Source organism: Leptinotarsa decemlineata, unplaced genomic scaffold, assembly GCF_025532065.1.
Source record: "Leptinotarsa decemlineata unplaced genomic scaffold, Ldec_3_MD MMD2_tig00000218_RagTag_RagTag, whole genome shotgun sequence".
NCBI lineage: Eukaryota > Metazoa > Arthropoda > Insecta > Coleoptera > Chrysomelidae > Leptinotarsa > Leptinotarsa decemlineata.
The window spans coordinates 2,514,533-2,535,101 of NW_027412545.1; the positions used below are offsets into that span (position 1 = coordinate 2,514,533).

A 20,569-nucleotide genomic window follows, 5' to 3' on the forward strand; every position below is an offset into this window, starting at 1 on the left:
CGTTTTCACTATCCAAGTTAGCATCTTCAGAAGTGAAATTGTTGTTAAACATCAATTAATAAGATGCTAATTTGGTAACTGAAACATGCATCGAGTACAAGTATGGTGTATGGGAAGTTGAGCTCTAATTAAAAGGTTTCATTAAGGGGCGATTATAGACTGGTACGATCCTCAACTAGGGATTATCTTATTTTTGTCAGCATATCTCATTTGTTGAATATCACCATCCAATTGTTACAAAATTCTGCACCACTTCTATCAATAATAACAGCTTTGTTCCATAATACTTCACAATGTAGAACAGGGTAGAAATTGAAAAAAAAGTCAATCATAAAAATCAGAAACTCAATAAAATGTTTTCGCTATCAAATATTGTTTGAATTTGTTCTTGAACTTGTATTTGGAGTCGTCTAAATTCCAAATATGATCAAAAATCAGTTTGAAATTATGTATGAACTCGCTTGAATAGAAAAATTGATCAGATTTAAAAAAAAAACATGCTCTACAAGCGACTCACAAACGTTAGTAACTGAAACTCTCAAATAAAAATGCAGTTGATTGTAAAAAATGTATTAGTGGTACCTACACCCAAACATACATACATGAATGCATGTATGTATGGTAGCAGAATAGACGATTAGAAACATCTCCTTAGGGACAAAATTCAATAACATAATATATGACAACGATAATGGATTGCGTTACTAATTTTCATCAAGTAACGGGTCAGAGTATTCATAATTTTCCTATATATTTTTTACAAGCTGGCAACGTTGCTTTCTCAATCAAATGTACTGTGACTTGACATATGACACGGCAACTAATATTTCATTGTTTTATCATGTTCTGTTAGTGTTTTGAATTTTACGGAAATATATCCCCCTCCTCACTGTTTTACTGCCGTTATTAAAGGCTCATGGCTACAAATCAGGATTATTTCAGAATTTTTATTAGAAGTTTGAGACTTACATTGGAAGTCAAATATGTCCTGCATGCGTACCTTTTTTCAACATCAGTTTGACTAATTGAGTATTTCCATTGGCACAAGCGATCAAAAACGGAGTATAACCGTCAGCGTTAAATTTGTTAATGCATTTGTCATGTTCATGTAATAACTTCACAAAACCAACAGTATTATTTTCTTCAATGGCCTTACACATCTCATACACCACATCACTGTGAGCTTTGTAACTTCCAAACACAATTTTCAACAAAATAAAAACTATCATATAAATTATCAAACTGAATGTTATCCACATTGTTGCACTCATTTGATGATAAGAACTGCACCAATCCAACATTTTGGACATAAAGAAATAATTAATTTTGTCGACAAATTTCATTACTACATACATTTTGAAGAATGCTTTGCTACCATCATTTGCTCTGTCAAAACAAAAAACAATTGCAATACCTACTGCAGAAGTTCATAACCTACTTGATATGAAAAGCTATATACAGTAAGGCAAGTAAGTTATGACTAAGTGATTTTTTGTGGAGGATTTCAGTGTTTTTCATCAAGCTTTCATAATCTTAAAAAAAAATGAAAATAGGAGAACCTATTTTAGGTGTAGAGACTCAACTTCTAGTTCACCCTGATGAATTACTAGTCAAGTATGTGTAATGCCTGTTTAGTGAAATTCTGTTTTGTTTCGATCTAGGTATGAAAATTAATGGATAATTAAGCATGCTAAACATGGAGAGAAATTTTCAAATGAAAGTTCTTTCCCTTCACAATTTTTTTTTGTAAATCATAGGTACCCACTTTTTTAGTTGAGAAGTGTTGATTACATATTTATTTAATTTCTTGAAAAAAATAAGGATAGGAAAATGATCAGTTGTTTGATTTTTGATGAAAAATTAGGCCCATTCCAGTTTTCAATATATTAAGTTTGATTGAATAGAACTGGCTGATACTTGATGAAAATCCATATTAAAAAACTAATTACAGTTTATTGTATGACTTTCACTATAAAGGTTTTACAAAAACCGCAACAATAAACCACACAATAAACTGTATTGATTAGTTTTTTTTTTTATATTAAGTTTGATAATAATCTGGGGTATATTGATTCGGTTGCCTCTCATCTAGGTATGAACCTATTAATCTTGATTTTCATTCTGGGTGAAGCATGTATTTGAATGCCTCTAAAAATTGACCCAAGTATAAGGTTCCTATTTTTCAATAAGATGCATTCTATCTGTTTTATCATCTTTTTTATAATGAAATATCCTTGATACCAATTTGGAACTATTTAAAATGAATCTGTGTTTCAACAAATATAAATGACTTAACTTTCAGGTGCAAAGGTTTAATTCTTTTGGAGACATACTCTGCTTTAGACAAGGAACAACTTTTGAAAACGCTTCCTTCGTTTTTGAACATAAAGAAGGAAGTAACTGGAAATCCTGATTACTCTATGTATAACCTATCATTGAGAGAGGACTGGAAGACGTCAAAAAAATTCTGTGCGTCCTTAATAGGTAGGCCAATGAATTCTTCACAATTTAGTCTGATAAAACTTTGCATAATTTTGTAACACACCTATTGAAAAATATCAAATCATTGTTTAGGAATTGTTTCTTTCAAAAATAAAAATTTTAATAATGCTAGGAATTGCAAATTGAATGTTTTTGAGAATTCTAAAGTGATCTCTTGTCGCGCATTTTGCTAACCAAGTTGGCATCATCAGGAGATGGTGTTTACTTGGTTACTGAAACATACAGAAACAGTGCTTTAATACTGGTCTGTGAAATATGTTTTTAGTAGATTCAGCAGTAGTTTTGAAATGAACATTATTGTTATTTAGAAATTTTAATTCTGTATTAGCAAAACTTGTTTGTTTTCATATTACTTACAAATAATCAATTATAGTAATTTCATTAAAAGTAAATCAATTGTGGATTGAAAGTCGTTTGTTGAATATCTTGTTTTTCAACATATTAGTCAAAATATTTTGTGTAAATCAGCTCAATTGGCAGCAACAGCACTTTAAATTTGGTTCAGGGACACTTGTAGTAATAACATATGATATTTTTCGATTTATGAAATGCTTATATAATAACTCCTACGTACAATTTTTTTTTAGAACCTGAAATTGCAACCGATCAGCTCAAGAATTTCCACGATTCAACAGAGGTATTAGTGAAGTCCTACATTTATAATAATGGCGACTTGAATGGGAAACCAATGAATGGAAAAGCTTGAGTGTATTATAATTACTCGTTATTAGTATTCTCTTAATTGATTAGAAGATATATTTTTCCGTAAATACATCATTATATTTATTTGATTACATATAAACTAAGGAAGCAGTATTTTTAACTTATGAACTTCAATTTTAACAAACATCAAGTACCTGGCAAAGATGATTAACGTACATATTTTAATATGTAATAGCAATCGGCATTGTATTCTTAACTGTAGACATTAATGTATCATTCACCATAAACTGTACTTATCTACCCTGATAGGAATTTAAAAAGTATTATGTTTTCCTACATGTGAAGAACTTTAAAATAGTTTCATACAATCGGCATTGTTTTCTTAACTGAATAGACATTAATGTATTACTCATCATAAACTGTACTTATCTACCCTGATAGGAATTTGAAAAGTATTACGTTTTCCTACATGTGAAGAACTTGAAATCATTTTGATATATTATAGTATGTTAAAAGTAGGAATGTCTCCAAGATATCACCTTTTATCTTTCTGATGCTATTTTTTCCAATTCAATATTATGAGATTCGTTCCTATTTTTAATAACATACTGAAATTCAAGTATTGATCAACCTTAATTAACACCAGGTAATTTTAGGAAACATTGAAATTGTATTTACATTTACCATAGAACCCTTATCTCAGTGATCAAAAAAAGACTAGAAGAAATGTCCACAAAATTACATAGCACTAGGAACCTTTAAAACGATCCTGTTCCTATGATTGTAAATGTATCTGAATAAAACCAATTGAACCCACAACTGAATTGATTTTTATGTATTTTTTTATGCTTGGCAACAACATAGTTGTCAAGCATAAAAGATTAAAGATTATGCATGAGCTATCAATAAAACGAGCGATAAGATACATGCAAAAAAGTAAAACAAAGAAGTTTTTTGATTGATGGCTTGCACTTCGATGTACACCGAAGAGAGATATCTTTACATATACGAGTCGTAGGTAATTTTGTAAATTTTTAGACAAATTGAGGACATATACTATCTTTTCAGTTTTCATGCTTATCAGAAAGTTTCTACAGTTTGAATTTTTTGCACTGTTTTTTGCAGATCATGCCCACAGTATGGGTATAAGTTAAGAAATGCTCACCGCTACTAACCGCAAATTTTGACAGTGGTTACCTGACAAAATATGTTAGTGAATATTTTTGAAACAATTGTCACGTTCAAAAATAAGTATTCATTTATAGATCAGATTGATTTATTATTTCTGCTCATTGAGGTGGTTTATGAATGAATAGAGATTTTGCTAGAATTTCCAAAAAGTATTTTTAAATTCCATAAATTAAATACAAAACTTTGCCTTTGAAGTTGCCGATTTCCTTACTGAAGAAGTCTTAGTCACACTACTCTACATTTGATTATTTACTCTTATTATTGATATTTGGCGACCATACAATATATTTATGTCTTTGACTTGGTTGGATTTGTTTCATTGTTTCACCAATTTTCAGGAAACCATGTTCCGAATGTCGTGTTCTTCATAAATATGACTACAGTTAGTTTTGGTTAGTTTCAGACCATATCCTATGCAAATTTTTATACCATAATCATAGATTTTAAACTGAGATGAATCCTGTACTCTGCATATTCAAACTGGAAAATATCGGAGCTGAATAATGGAATATGAATTCTTTTTACATAATTATTGATAGAATTCTCATGGATTTTATGAAAATGACCCTAAATAATAACATATAGTTTTAACTGTTAGTGAATGTCCAAAGTAAAAAGGCAATTCTTCATTGAAATATTAAGGTGTTCAAAGCATAAAAAATATGCTACTAGGTTTGTTGATATTTATAAATTTCTTTTTTTTTTTTAATTGAAAAAAAATTATTTTTCTTATGAAAAGTAAAAATTACGAACCAATACAAAAGAGCAATTAGATTCATTTATTCTATATTTTCTTTATTCTAAACTTAAACGATTATTATCGTTTCATATTCACAAAAAATAATGAGTTCTTAATTAAATTACTCACCGAAAAGTAGTTTTTTCGTGTTGATAATATTACTTTTTTATAAACCATCAAACATATTAGATACATATTTAAAAAAAACATATTGCAAACAACCAAATTTTCCGAGACAACAACACAAAACGACAAGAAACAAACGAATGGCTTTCTTTATCTGTGATTCTGATAAGGTGGTGTCTGTTTTTTAATCAATGACAGAAAGAAAAAGAACGAAAAAAAGGTAAATTATTTCGGTATTTAACTTATCAAGTTGAAATATGCATGTAAGGCAATCGACATCTCTTCTGGTATTAACACTATCGCATTTTAGGATATGTATCATTTCGCTCGAAAGTCTTTTGGATAAATATGTGTCCATATTCCTTTTTAATGTTTAACGAGAGCTGTGGGATTTTTTTATATTGTTTCTTGAGTCTCTTAAAACACGAGTTTCAGAACACATAAGTAACTCTAAGAAACTGAATATAAAAAACCCCACAGCTCTCGTTGAACACGAAAAAGAATATAGACACATTTTTAATTTTGATCATCCAACTATTCTAGATGTTCAACCATATTTTTCCAAAAGACTTTTGAGCGAAATGATACGTATCCTAAAATGCGATAGTGTCAACACCAGAAGAGATGTCGATTGCCTTAATACTGCACATTTCAATTTGATAAGTAAAATACCGGAATAATTGAACCTTTTTTCATTTTTTTTCTTTGTCATTGATTAAAAAACAGACACCACCTTATCAGAATCACAGATAGAGCCATTCGTTTGTTTCATAACGTTTTGTGTTGTCTCGGAAATTTTGGTTGTTTGCAATGTTTATTTTTTTTAAATATGTATCTCCTAGGGTTCTAAGAAACCCTAGAATATGACTTTGGTTTTCATCCCAATCTGATGAAATTTTTCAGTTCATATCTATCTAATCGAAAACAAAGTCTGATAATGAAAGGGCATAAGTCCAGTCCATTTATTGCATCGTTTGGAGTTCCCCAGGGTTCCAACTTGTGTTCTTTGTTATTTATTTCATTTATCAACAGTCTTGTAAAAAATATCACCATCATCTTGCTATTTGTTGTTTGCAGATGACTTGAAAGAAGAATTTCAACAGTTGAAGATTGTGTACATCTACAAAACTATATAAATAACATCATTGAATGGTCAAAAAAAGAACAAATTGTTATTCAGAATTCAAAAGTGTAATACTACGACCTTCTCCCGAAAAAATGTCAGTAGGTATAACATACAGCTACAAGATGGATGGTATGAAACTCAAAAGAACTCAAGAAATAACAAAGCTTGGTGTTACTTTTGATTATGAATTATCATTTAGACAAGGCCTCAAGCATGTATGGGTTTGTAGTTGGCAACTCTAGGCAATTCAACAATATTTATTACCTGCATCAAACATTTGTATATCTCTTATTAGAAGCATTTTGGAATATGCTTCCGTTATCTGGTGTCCTCAATATAACTGTCACAAATGTAGCATTGAAAGAGTTCAAAACAAGTTCCCGAGATATCTCCACTTCAAAGAAACAGGTAACTATGACCTTGATATTTCCAAAGTAGTGCTACTTTGAAAAGTACAGCATACAAACTCTCCAGAAAAAAGAGTATTTGCATTCTTAATATACTTGTACAAGGTGATACATAGTGAAGTGGATGATCCCTGTTTTCTATCAAAAATCGATTTCAATGTACCTGCTTATGAAACTAGATATCTTTTCGAACATTTTATATTGAATAGGCAATAACAAATTATTATCAAAATGCCCCATTAAATGCTATGTGCAATGCCTATAATAATGTACAAAGTGACTGTGATATCTTCTTCCAAAATCTTACTAGTTTAAGAAATAGGTTGTATGAAATTGTGATTTTTTTTATCTTTTTTGTCACTTCGTTGGACCTATGTACAAATCTATTTGTGATATTTACCTTTCCTACTCCGTAACTGGGCCATGGTCTATGGAGTTTGTAAATGAATAAATGAAAAAAATAAAATAAAATGTGTAGATGACACTATTATCCTGGGAAACCTTTATGTACTTAATCTTTGGTGACATCTTTTCAACTACAATTTAACATCAAATTCAAGTCACAAGTACCTCCAACAAATGCCAATAACTTGATGGTAGACAAAAAAAGGTCAATAATATGTTTCTTTCTTGGTAACAATTGAATTAAAACCAGAAAACTTCCATATTTATTTACAAATACATTTTTTAACAAATAACAATCTTCTCAGAAGACAATTCAATCCTGAAAAATATTAGTGAATTATTCAACAGTTTAAATTTTCAATATTAGAAACGTTCGTGCCAATCTTCTTCGAGTTCACTTCTTCAGATTTGAGAAATTTCAATTTTTCAAATTATTTTTTCAGCAGGAGAAATTGTCACGAACATTACTGACTACGAAGTTCCAACACAAGTAAAACTCAAAAACATGCAAAATAAAACACAAAGTTATCAAAATAATAATTTATTAGTATTTTTAACTGCAGTTTTTCATAGGACTCATTATGTACAATTTTTTTTTACAGGGTGGTGAAAAATATATATACTTAACAAATAAAAATGAAAATAAAAGAAATAATCACTTTCTGTGAAAATCTACATAAAAATGATTTTAGTATCACAGTTTAAGTACTCCATAAAATATTAACATGCTATTCATAATTCCCTAGCAAAGCGATACAGTTACATTGTACTGAATACTGAATGAAATAAATAGTTCTTATAGCAATGTGTAGAAGTTCTTCAAGAAATAATTTCATGAAACAAAGCTTCATTCACTGTGTAAATCGTTATCAAAATAAAAAGTTGGATTAGACACTGAAATGGGGCAACACAAATTTGTCATTTCTTCAAAATCCTACTTACTTGTTCTGCATTCGTCGTTTGAGAAGCGGAACCTTGTTGAACATTTTGAACACTGACTGCTACAAAAGGTGCTCCTCCAGTTGATGTTTGTATCCGCACTGGACTGCCTTGTCTCATTCCAACATTTTGATTAAGTGCTGCTGATACCTGAGATAGTAAAGTCTGTTGTGCAGAACTAGAAGCACCTTGAACTTTAATTCCAGCCAGAGCACCCGCCAAGGTGGAAGTAACTTGAGGTCGTAGAGCAGTATTTAAGGTTTGAGACGTAGCAGCAACAACCTTAATAATAATAATTATGTGTAAAACAATTATATTACCAAAATAAAAAAGTTTTTTCTGTTTCACAGTCAAATCAATCTTCAAAAGTATTTTAGAACCATATTTTTCTACAAAATGTTGTGTACTATAACAGTTATCGGAAAAAATGATTTGATTTTTTTGTAAAACTCATACAAGTGAAAAAAATGTGTTCTACATTTTTTGATAATTCTAGTTTACTCTTGAAATACCCTGTTCATTCAAGAAACGTGATGAAGAGAAACTTTGTTAGATATAGTTCTTTCAGATATTTTCAGGTGTTTAAACAATGTCCACAATTGTTTCTTTTCTCATTTTAATAATTCCCAAACTATACAAAATGTGAGAAAATAACTTTTTACGTAACAAAACTGGTCGCATGAGTTTGTTTTATATTTTCTATCGTTTAGTTTAGAAGAAAATGGGTAGTATTGGACTTTCTAATTTTTTTAATATTTCCTAAACTATACAGTACAAAATTTCAAATTGTTTGCCCTTGAAAGATAAAACATGTTTCCAGAGTCGCTGGACATACAGATGAAACACCACAATATTTTTGTGAAAAATACTTTTTTGATATTTCATTCAAAAACAATTGGTCACTTTGAGGGTGGGTGATAGTACATATAGAAAGAAATCATAGAATTAACAAGTAGAGATAATATTTCAAAGAAAGTTCAAAATGTTATATGAAGTAGTTTAGTCCACTATCCTACCCCCACAAAATTTTGAAAACGATCAACGCGGATTAACTTTATTGATATATATATCTACCTGTATTGTTTGCTTGGTCCCTTGAGGAGTATTCACAGGAATAACTCTTGGTGAACCTTTGGTCAACACAACTGGACCCTGAGAAACATTCAGTGGTGATCTGATAACCTGCTGGAACTGTTGAACCGTCATTGCTGTTGATATCGGTTTAGGCCCAACAATGAGTTGGGTCTGTACATTGTTTTTATTACCAACTTGGGCGATGCTGAGTTTTTGACCACTGAGTTTTTTCTGGGCAAGGAGTTGTTGCTGTATTTGTAAATGACGAAGCTGGTTTGCATTTGTAGTTTTCAAAGTAGGTGTCAGCGTTTTTCCCTGAGGTGTAAGAGCAACTCCTGTGACTGGGATTGTAACTGTTTGAGAAACTGAAAACAAAATAGAACTAAAACATTTTGAAAGTATCGTAATTTATGAATTATGAATGTTATCAGATCGAAATAGAGTTGTCTGGTAATAATTTGTAATGAATGCAACCAACCAACCAACAATTTACTAATCGTGATTTCCCTTACCAATGTTATTGTAAATGAACTCAAATTTACTAGCAATAGTTGTCTGATCTATCTTTTCCAAAGCAATATTGTGGATCAGATAGGATTTTGTATTCTTCAAGAAATAAGATCCTTTTTTCCAGTAGTTTTGATGTAACACTCAGAAATATTTGTCGATAGTTGTAAATATATACTTGGGGTCTTTTTTATTTGTTCAATATATATTTTCAGCTATTTGAATCAATTTTTTAACGATAACAAAGCAAAACAGCAGGAGTTTCATCATTTATGATTTAGGTAGGTGATTTAATTATCTGCGACTGATATCAGCTCAAAGTGATATCAGCCGTAAAGTGAATCTAATGAAAACGCTTTTCCCTCACACCGGAACTGACAGGAAAATGTTTTCAGTCGTTATTTTTTTGGGAGTTTTTAACCTTTCATAATGAATTTATTTATTGAATTAGGATTCCCTAATATACAGGTTAGCTAACTTAAAATATAATATGATCAACAAAATTTATATAAATAATACAACTTTATATACATACATAATTTGAACTGAACAAAAAGGAATTTTTCAATATCCATCATGAATATATTTTAACAGTTGGCTCTTGAAAATCTTCAATGATAGAGTAGATTTAATTGTATCAGGTAAATTATTGAATCAGACAAAACCTTTGAAAAATAAACTGCCCATACTATTTCTTGTATTTGTTCTATTTATATGAATGTGACTGTTATACCTAGTAGAATGGTAATAAATGTCCTTATTGAAAGTTATTAATGATAGCAAGTATGGTGGGGTCATTTTATTTAATATTTTATAAATGAAAACCATGGAACAATAGAATAATCTTTTGGATACTTAGAGCCGTTGTAGAGCAGATATCATGGTAGAAATTGGTGTATACCTATTACATTTTAAAATTATTCTCATTTCCCGATTTTGTAGTTTTTGTATTTGTTGCACTTTGTTCAAATTAAAAGATAATAAAATATGTGAAAAATGAACCAACCTAAATCAATAAAGAATCTGCTAAAGTGTAAAATGAAGAGCAAATGGAAAATTTCACCATGAGAACTTCTGCACAATACAAACTGCTGAAGAGTCCCACTTGTATTCATAGGAATTTTTCAATAGTGAATTCGGGTTTTGAGAACAGAAAGGAATCACTTTTTGAAATATAAATCCCATTTGAAGAAAGCTAAATATATAAAGTATTTTTTTTCGTTGAATATTTCTTGACAAAGTTTATGAATAGGACTTTACTGTGGTACATATCTTGCTGTTACTTTTCAGGGGAACTTTTCAGTTTGCCCTATGATTTATCTTTGTCTATTTTTCAAATTGTGGAAGGTTGAAAACCCCAGAAAAAAGAAGAAACACTGAATTCTATGTAAAGTGTTTCAAAGAATCTTTTCATTAGATACCGCTCTCAACTTGTGTGGTTATTTTAGAGTTTTGTGTTGAGACGAATCATAAATATCTATCAGAAAACTTGTAACTTAGAGAGATAAAGAAGAAAATAGTTGAAGTTATGAAAATATTTCAAAAATGGTATTTATATGGAATTATAAGCTTATTTTAAGCAAATATCAATGTGACATTAAATAGTCAGGTAAATTAAATATTTAAAATCTCGATGCATTTGTGAAGTATTTCGTTTTACTTGAAAAATTGAAAAAAGTGAAAATATCCATCCAAAAAATCAAAACAAATATGTCCCACACTCACCTCCAGGAGCTGAGCTTGCTTTGACTAAAGTTGCAACTGGAGTTCCAGACGTTCCAGCTTGTATAGCCTGTGCAAACACCTGAGGAGAAAGATTTTGAATCGTGGCAGTGCCACCCACTGTACTCAATTTTTGGAGTTGATGTTGCTTTTTCAACAGTTGAGCAACTTCCCCTTCGCTAACAGTTCTAGTAATTCCAGTCTTTCCTCCGACTGTCACAGTACCTTGCCTCACAAATTGAGCTCTGGGCTGCGCTTGGGTGAATTGCACCACTGCCTGCTGTCCACCAATGGTAACAGTAGATGTTTTAATGTTCTGGGAAATATTACTTGTGTGTAGCCTCAACTGCTGTTTCATACTAGCTTGCCTTATCATTGCTAGCTGCGCTTGACCAATTGTTTTCCCTTGCATACCAGTAGTAGCAACAACTCCTTTGCCCTGTACGTTTGAGCCAGTAGATACTATGAGTCTCTGTGTCGCTGCTTGTAACTGAGCAGGGCTCAATCCTGAGACCGATACCACTGTTGGTGTTTGGAGAGGTGAGGCTATTATTCGCTGGGTACGCATAGTATCTGAAAAGTATAAATTCAAATTAGAATATAAATATCATATTTAAAAAGTTGGTAAAAAATGTATGCATATGCATAGAAACATTATTTCTGAAATTCCAGTGCTCTCGCAGAAAAGCATTCAATAATAATTTAAAAAAATGTATGATGTACAATGTTGTGTCTTTCAAATTGTAACACCCTATTTATTTTCACTCAATTGTTTCCCTTTGAAAAAGTTTTTCTCAAAATTATAAGGTTGTTTGGGTTTATACCGGGTGGTTTTGAAGTTATTGTGAAATTTATCTTACTCGTACAAATGAAATGAGAAATTGTTTTAACCAAATATCCTTGAGAATATTGTATTCTCATTTCCTACTCGTAATTTTACTGTATGGAGATCTTTCTATACATGAGTAATTGAATCTCAGAACAACTTCCTCCTCGGTTTTTAAAATGAAACATGCAGTAAACAAGGCCATATCAGGGTTTGACTAACTCAATGTTTCAAATTTTTGAAGGAAGTCTTTAAATAAAAAGATCTTTTTCATTCAATTCTAGAAAAAATAACAGGATGAATCAAAACAATTTCATAAGACAAATATTTTCAAACAATCTTCCATTTTGAACTATGCATAATCAAGTCTAAAATTACATCTCAAAGAAATAGGCTCATTTGCAAAATGGCTTAACATTCCAAAATAAAAAAATCAGTCGATTACCACAATTAAATGAATATGTAAACTGCTACACATTAACCCATTGATACCTAATGGCACCATATGGATCCTAGAAACAGAGGTGTGTTTAAGTTGGAGGAGTGAGAGTATGTTTTGATTTCTGGGCAGAGTATTGTATTATTAGCGCTCAGAAAGATTGAAGACACAGTTCAATATGTTCAAAATGTTGAACCAGAGTTTCAGAAGTTTAGTTTGTTACTGAAAAGGCTTAATGGGCTGATTTGACAATACACTACTGTGTAGACCTTGATCGAATGGAAACGTTTCGTCTGCTACTGCGGCAGACATCATCAGTGGTATGTGTTTACTGTGAGTATGAAAGATATATCTTGAAGTCTCGGCAATGAACTATGTGTAATATTCAGACTGTGAACGTGGAATTTGTGGACATTTATTAAAATTCACAAATTATTTTGCACTCAGACGCGATATTTTTCAACTTACCTTTAAAATATGAATTAGTGAAATAAAAATCATTTTATTGTGAGATTCTAACATTAACTATATAGTAGCTTCATCAGGCAAGTTTATTACTGAACCAATACATCTGAAAAACTCATCATATTTTCTGATTGATTCGGCAGTTACTTGATGAAGATCCATAGTAATTTCATAAACTATACCTTACGATTTGACCTCCACAAAATTTATTTGAGAAATATATCAGTGATATTGTTAAATACAAGTTACCAATAAATAGAACGTTTTTCTTTATGAAAAATACTTTGATTTTACGCAGTAACTTAGCGGGGTAAACTAAAAATTTTGCCCTTTCTAAACCTATAAAAAGTTCTCTATTATAATTTTCATATTTCTCAGATTGTGGAAGGTGAAAATAATCAAAAAAAAGGTCGATGAAAAACTGATTTTCCTCCACAAAAAAAGACTTTCGTTTAATATTCCTATCCTAATTGTATAAAAATGAAATAATAAATAGAAATTAATCCTGAATACAGTCACATCATACAATTTTATTTTTTTGTTCATTTTTTCATTAGTTTTATATAGTTACAATTGTACGTTTTTACAATTACCACAAGTACACCTATTTTTGCCTTCAATTCAGTCTTTATCACTCTAAATCATTTTTTATTTTTATCTAAAAAACTTTCCCAACTTTGATCAATTGTCTTTTTCCTTCATGACTGAGAAAGTTGAGAATTTGATTATGTTGTTGGATTATTTTTTGGTAATGGGACATTCCATTATTTTGAAATTGGCATATTGTTTTTCATTCATTCAGTCAACATGAATTTTATAGGTTAGTTCAGTGTTTCTCAAACTTTTCGAATTCACGGCTCCCTTATGTTTTTTTAAGGTTATCGCGGCGCCCAGAACGTAAAGACTACACTGTTAAAAAAAATCTGTTTTAAATATGTTTTTCCGTTATCAGCTGTCGCCCCCATACGAACGACAACTCTCAGAAGTTGAGAAACTTGTGCGAGCTAAGGACTAACGAGGTCTTACCTTTTAACTTCCTAACACTAGATATTTAATTAATTAAAGTAGGTAGGTGGCTGTCTGAACGTATTGCATTTTGCAATTACCGATATTATCATACTATCGGAGGATTTTCATTAATAGGTACCGACGTATTATCTTTACTCTCAGTTATCTATATTGTAAAACGTTGTAGCTTGAGACTCACCCGTGGCCCACGGCGCCCCAGTAAAGGTTCCACGGCGCCCCAGGGCGCCGCGGCGCACACTTTGAGAAACACTGGGTTAGTTTATAAAATTACTAATACAGTTTTTCTGTACTATTCTATATTGAGAATTGTTATACTCACTAGGTGGAGTTGCCGGAGCATTCGATAAAGCGTTGGCACTTGTTGCTGTAGACGTTTGGGATACAATAATTTGAGACGACGATGATGATGCCACAGCTGGATTAGAAGATACTAGGCTTGTAGAGGATGCAGAGGCATTTTGTTGCTGTGTTCCGATGATACCTTTCATAAGTTGTAATCGAGCAGCATGATGTTGCTCAGGAGTCATAGTTTTCTTTTCCTTTGCTATTCTTTCGGCTCTACGTGCTGCTACTTCTACCGGTAAAACTGGATGTTCTAAATCTATGCCACACTCATTCAACACCGGAGCTTTAGTTTTGTTCATGAGTGGATTGTTCAAGACTGTCCTGATAGTTGACATTCTTTTATTGGAAATGTTTTTAAGAGCTTCAAATCGATCACACATTATCTGAGAAAAGGCGGAATTGTTATCTTGGGTATATAGTTGAGATGTACGCATTGAACGGTTAGATTTGGTTGTCATAGGATATTTCTGTAAGGCATTAGCTTTATTCTTCTTTTTTCTTAGAAAACTGTCCAGACCACCTTGCTTCCCTTCTTCCCTCTGCATAAGATAAGTTTCATATCTCTGTCTACACTGTTTCGGAGACCTGTATGTTATTGAAACAGTATTTACATAATCAGATACGAAATCCCAATTCGCTGTATGGCCCGGATTGGAAACAAGCAAATTCAAAGGAAGGCCTTGGAATCCCTGGATTACTTTCAAAATAGCCATATCCTCGTGTATTGTCCAATCATGAAAAAGTGGTTGCTCGACTGTCGGTTTCTGAGAACTTGATTTTCCCGGCAATGGAATTGATGAACGTACAATTCCTCGATATTTTTGGAGTTTCAAATCTCGCCGCATTTTCAAAATAGTTGCCGAATGGAACAACGATTTGGGAGCGTGTGTAGACTCTTCTTTTCTTGGCAATTTCAGAGCACGTCTACTTTCTACAAGTCCGGTATCTAATCTGTTTCTCTTGGCCTCCCTTTTCACGTATATTGGAGGTAACTGTGATTCCATCATTACATTTGCATCATACAAGAAAGTCATAGTATGATCAACATAAATGTCATTTTCTTGTTGGGGTGGAGTAGGGGGGCACCACATCTAAATGAAACAAATTTGTACTCAACAGTTGTTTCCACTACAATACTACAGATCAACAATATTAAAATGTTTTTCATAATACAAACACTTAGATTCTGACAAAAATATTTCTGGTTTCAATTTGTTTTACAGTGCATTTCTTCAATGTCTCAGCCCCCCTTTTATTTTTTGAACGGGTCAACTCAAAAAATTGAACTTTGGGGTAATGAAATTATTGCATGAATACTTTATTTTGAAGTGAAATTGACAGATGAAACTTTTAAGATGGCGACTGGGCACCATCTGGGAAAAAAAATTAAATGGAAAGGGGGGGTCTTGTGACATATTAAAAAAAATCTGTTTTTCCGTTAATCAGCTGTCGCTCCCATATGAACGACAACTCTCAGAAGTTGAGAAACTTGTGCGAGCTAAGGACTAACAAGGTCTTACCTTTTAACGTGTGATTCCTCTTCAACTACTAGAAGATGGCGGAACTTTTAATAATTACCTGAATACATCGAAATTTAACTACATAATATGAGGTGAAGAGCTTGAGGTGAGTTCAGAAGATGCTCGAAATTATTGCCTTGAACTTCTTGACATATGAATAGCCTATCCAATATTTCACGCCGAACATTTTCGAACACAGCAACGTCAATTTCTCTACAAATATTGAGTATTCTCTGCCGTATATCCAATATTGAAGCAGGTTCAGTTTCGTACACCTTCTGCTTCAAATGGCCCCATAAAAAAAGTCCAACGGTGTTAAACCTGGCGAAGGGGCTGGCCATTCTGTAGGACCTCGACGGCCAATCCAACGAACGGGAAAAGTAGTATCCAAATAGTTTCTTTCTTGTCCGGAGTAATGTGATGGTGCTCCATCTTGTTGGAATACAATATCCATATCCAATTCATTAGCATTCGCTTCGACGATTTCACATGAGTCAAGTATATTCAAATATAGCATATTCAAATACAGTTCCCCTGTTGAATTTTGAGTAATAAATAGAGGTACTACAAAATGGCTTCCAATATTCCTGCCCAAACGTTCATTTTTTCTGGATATTGGGTATGTGTTTCCCGGAAAACGTGAGGGTTGGTGTCACTACAATAACGGCAATTTTGTCTGTGAACATTGCCGTTTAAAAAAAATGTACATTCGTCACTAAAACAAATATAGTGGAGATGGTAGGATGCCTTGCAATAGTTTCTGTCATGATTTCGCAGAATACTTTCTTCGATCAGTGTCATCTTCAGTTAATTGGTGTACCATTTTAATTTTGTATGGATGATACCTATTCCTCTTCAAAAGTCTTCACACAGTAGAAGGAGACACCTCACAAACAAACGCGATGGAATAAGTAGACTGTTCAGGATTTACTACCATCTCACCAATTATTTGTACTTGCTGTTCTTCCTGAAAGGACGGATGACCTGGGGGCTTTTTATTATCTACACTACCGGTAGTTGTAAATTTAGATACAAGTTCCCTCAAATATTTTCTACAGATAGGACGATTCGGAAAACGTCCATTGAAAATCCTTTCGGTCTCGTGAAAGTTACGCGTCGCACCGTAAATAAAAATCGGTACAAATGTATCCTCCAATAGACGAGAATTTACCATTTTAGAGATTGTTGACGTGGTACCTTCTACTAGTAAAACCGAAAAGTAAATGAGAATATTCTAACTGAACAATGGTGTTCATTGTCGCACTGAAATTTTTTGTCGTTTTTATAAACAAAAAATAACTTAAGGAACCTCGGAACCTTATCGGGTTGTTGGAATTGCCGGTAGATAAAAAGGAATAATTATAGAAATATCGATATCAATGTGTTTGTCTTCAGGCAATTATTAAAAGTTCCGCCATTTTGTAGTAGTTGAAGATATTGACATTATATTTTAGGGTTGTGAAGCATTTTTCAGGAGCTTCAAAAAGATGTGTCACAAGACCCCCCCTTTCTATTTAATTTTTTTTTTCCAGATGGCGCCCAGTAGCCATGTTGAAAATTTCATCTGTCAATTTCACTTCAAAATAAAGTATTCATGCATCAATTTAATTATCCCAAATTTCAATTTTTTGAGTTGACCCGTTCAAAAAATAAAAGGAGGGGGACATTAAAGAAATGCACTGTAAAATAAAGCGGCAATTCGAAAACTTTCCATACCTAAATTTACACCCATGCTACACAATATGTAAAAATATTCATAGGTATCCAATTAGTCATATTCATGTCTGAGTACTAATATCAACCTAGATAATAAGTATCAAACAATAATATTGGCTCAAAAACTGATATGCTATAATTAAATAAAGTTGAATTACATTATTCATTGTGTTGAGATCTCAAGGATGGGATGTTTTCAAATCGATCAATGTAGATTATATTGAAAAAAATTAGTACTTACAGGCATTTTTTCCATTGTATTATCCGATACCCAAATCTGTAATGATCAAATTTCATGTAAACAAAATTTTTAAAAGTACCTAAAACCTCCCCATAGTTACCTCCTTTGAGTTTATTTTATTTCCATGCAGGAAAAACACCTCTGAATGACACTATTTTTTATTCTAATACAAACAAGAACTATAACACTCTTCTCGACATGTGTCTCTCCAATCATGTTGGTATAGTTCATTTCCTGATGAAGCCAACTTGATGGCAAAACACGCGTCAAAAGTCTGTTATTGGGAGTGAATTATTTTTGTTGGACTTGTTCTACTCCTGAGAGTCCATCTCTAAATTTTACCTATCAGTTTTATTCACACAAAACTATAACTGAAACAATGTTCACTTTGTTCTGAATAGAATGATATTTTTAGATGAATAGTATTTCATAAACTTTTCAACATATTCCATCCTTTTACACCAGGGAGTGAAAAAAAAAAATTGGATATCTCTGGCCCACCCAAGTGTACATATCACGAATCTAAAATCAACTTTTCAATCTTCTAGATTGAGCAAATTGAAACATATCCGCAGATAGATCAGTATTTTCCAGACCAGGTTTATTTAAAGTAGGAGTAAAAAAATAAAATAAAAATAATCAAAATAAAACGCTAGCGATTTTAATACAGGAAAAATATAGTGCCAATTTGTAAAACATTGTTTCATTTAGAAAGTGAAATAAAACTCTTTCAAGTTGTTTCATTGAGTGTCACTCATTTGCAAGCCCATGATATAAAACAGAAAGATAACTTTGGGGTGGTTCGTAGGTTTGAAAGAAGCCCCCTTGCTCATGTCCAGCGGGGCAGTGTTTTGGTGCCCGCTAAGGACGATAGAGCAAAAAAGGCACCAAAACCTACGCCCACCCCGCAAAACAAACAACATTTGCAAGAGAACTTCTTTATTTATTTTTTCTTCATATATATATATAACTATGTACATTTCTGATGTAATGACAGAACCATAAAATCTTTTTCATACCATCCATATTAAAAGAGTACAAGAAAAACTGAAAATGATTGTGAATTGTGTCCCTAAATGATCCAGTAAAAATTTAGACGTGCTTCATAAACAATTATCTGGAATATCAAAATACTGATATATTCAAAAATTCCTATGACAATATTCAGGTCACTTAATATGGTTCGAACTAGGAGTTCGACATGAAAGTAATGTTAGTTAATAGCCAATGAAAATTTCAGGAAACCAGCTCAGAAATATAGAAAACAAAACAATAAAAAAATAAGGAGCGCTTTTATATCATATTTTCCATACATACTTGCAGCAACGGATTCACTTAGGAACACCCAACACCCAAATATTATTTCTCATGTCTTGGTTTGAACTCAATCAAGAATAAAAAAAAATCTTGATTGTTGAAAATGTCAAAAAAAATCAGCCAAGTAACACAAAAACCAAATCTAACTGGGCTTAACTTCTTTTTTTTTAATCCGAATTTAATTCTTCAACTTTCCGCTTTTGGAAAATCTCAAGATTTCTAACTATACCATTGCCAGAATTTGTTAAAGTTCTTACCATTGAAAATTTTTACAGCAACACTCAATCTATGAATACTTTTGAAGAATTTCTCAAATTATGTAGTGATATCTAACATGTAAACTACCAACGAAAATTGAATGTATGATATCAAAGAACATATTTTAATATATGGGACATATTTATATTTTCATCAAGAATTGATGTTTAGAAAAGACTTTTCGGCTTTTTATTGCTACGATTTTTTGAAATTGATTTCATTTCATATCATTTTTTGAGATGTTACAATATGTAGATAGTTACTTATATTACCTAATTATAAGTATAGTTTTTTTTTTATAAACTCTTCTGGAGCTTATCGAAAAAAAAAAGATCTGTTTGGAATAGGTTTTAAACATAAGTTTTAATATTCTACTGAATAATTTAAAATTAAGTTCAACTCTGGAAATGTTTAAAATGAAATTGAAACTTTTTTTTGAAGGGAACATTGTTTTTATTCCATTGAGAATTTTCTGAATATGTGAATTTTATATGTGATTTGAACTATAATTCGTGATAATGATAATTTTCCAGACTATTACTATACAATTAATGATTGTTGTATCATTATTATGTAGTCTCCATAAGTTTACTTGAAAAAAGGCTGAAAGTTATATGAAAGTTATACTAGAGTATTATTCCATTAGAAAAAGGGTAGCTAAAATTCAAAATGTATATTTGATATTTCTTTGTTCAAGAGCTTATTCACAAAAATTGTTTGTCACCTTTTTAAACGTATTAAAGAAAAGTAAAAAGCCGAAAAATCATATCTTCTAGAGATCAATATTTTCACTACTTTGGACCAATTTTGAAAAACTGTTCTACACTTTCAACAGACCCATCCACAAGCATTTAATTAGAGATATACCAAAAGTGGAATAAAATTAAAATCGGATTTCAAAAATGAATGAATTGGTATTCAACAGATTTTAAACTAAATTTGGCAGAAATTTAAAAATCTGGAAGGCAACAAACGTACACATTCACACTATAATTTACAAATATGCGCATTA

General features: G+C 31.7%; 2 protein-coding genes across 4 annotated transcripts in view; one reads left to right on the forward strand and one right to left on the reverse strand.

Annotated features, from left to right (window-relative positions):
- The window catches only part of Ttd14 (TRPL translocation defect 14), a 41,950-nt gene extending 37,966 nt beyond the window's left edge, over nucleotides 1-3,984 (forward strand). Inside the window, exons 9-10 of the mRNA XM_074173258.1 lie at nucleotides 2,303-2,484; nucleotides 3,090-3,984. Coding sequence (XP_074029359.1) covers nucleotides 2,303-2,484; nucleotides 3,090-3,208 — 301 coding nt within the window. The 3' untranslated portion in view covers nucleotides 3,209-3,984. The remainder of the gene's footprint in view (nucleotides 1-2,302; nucleotides 2,485-3,089) is intronic.
- dom (domino helicase) overlaps nucleotides 1-20,569 on the reverse strand; it is a 56,389-nt gene that overhangs the window by 3,925 nt on the left and 31,895 nt on the right. The window contains exons 17-22 of one of the 3 annotated variants that reach the window (XM_074173257.1): nucleotides 17,983-18,018; nucleotides 14,480-15,596; nucleotides 11,405-11,974; nucleotides 9,173-9,537; nucleotides 8,102-8,380; nucleotides 7,400-7,478 (exon numbers count right to left, since the gene is read on the reverse strand). In XM_074173257.1, the coding sequence (XP_074029358.1) occupies nucleotides 7,473-7,478; nucleotides 8,102-8,380; nucleotides 9,173-9,537; nucleotides 11,405-11,974; nucleotides 14,480-15,596; nucleotides 17,983-18,018 (2,373 nt within the window). In that variant the 3' untranslated portion in view covers nucleotides 7,400-7,472. Of the gene's footprint in view, nucleotides 1-7,399; nucleotides 7,479-7,684; nucleotides 8,381-9,172; nucleotides 9,538-11,404; nucleotides 11,975-14,479; nucleotides 15,597-17,982; nucleotides 18,019-20,569 lie in introns of those variants that run through there. The other 2 variants (XM_074173256.1, XM_074173255.1) reach the window with 2 other exon arrangements.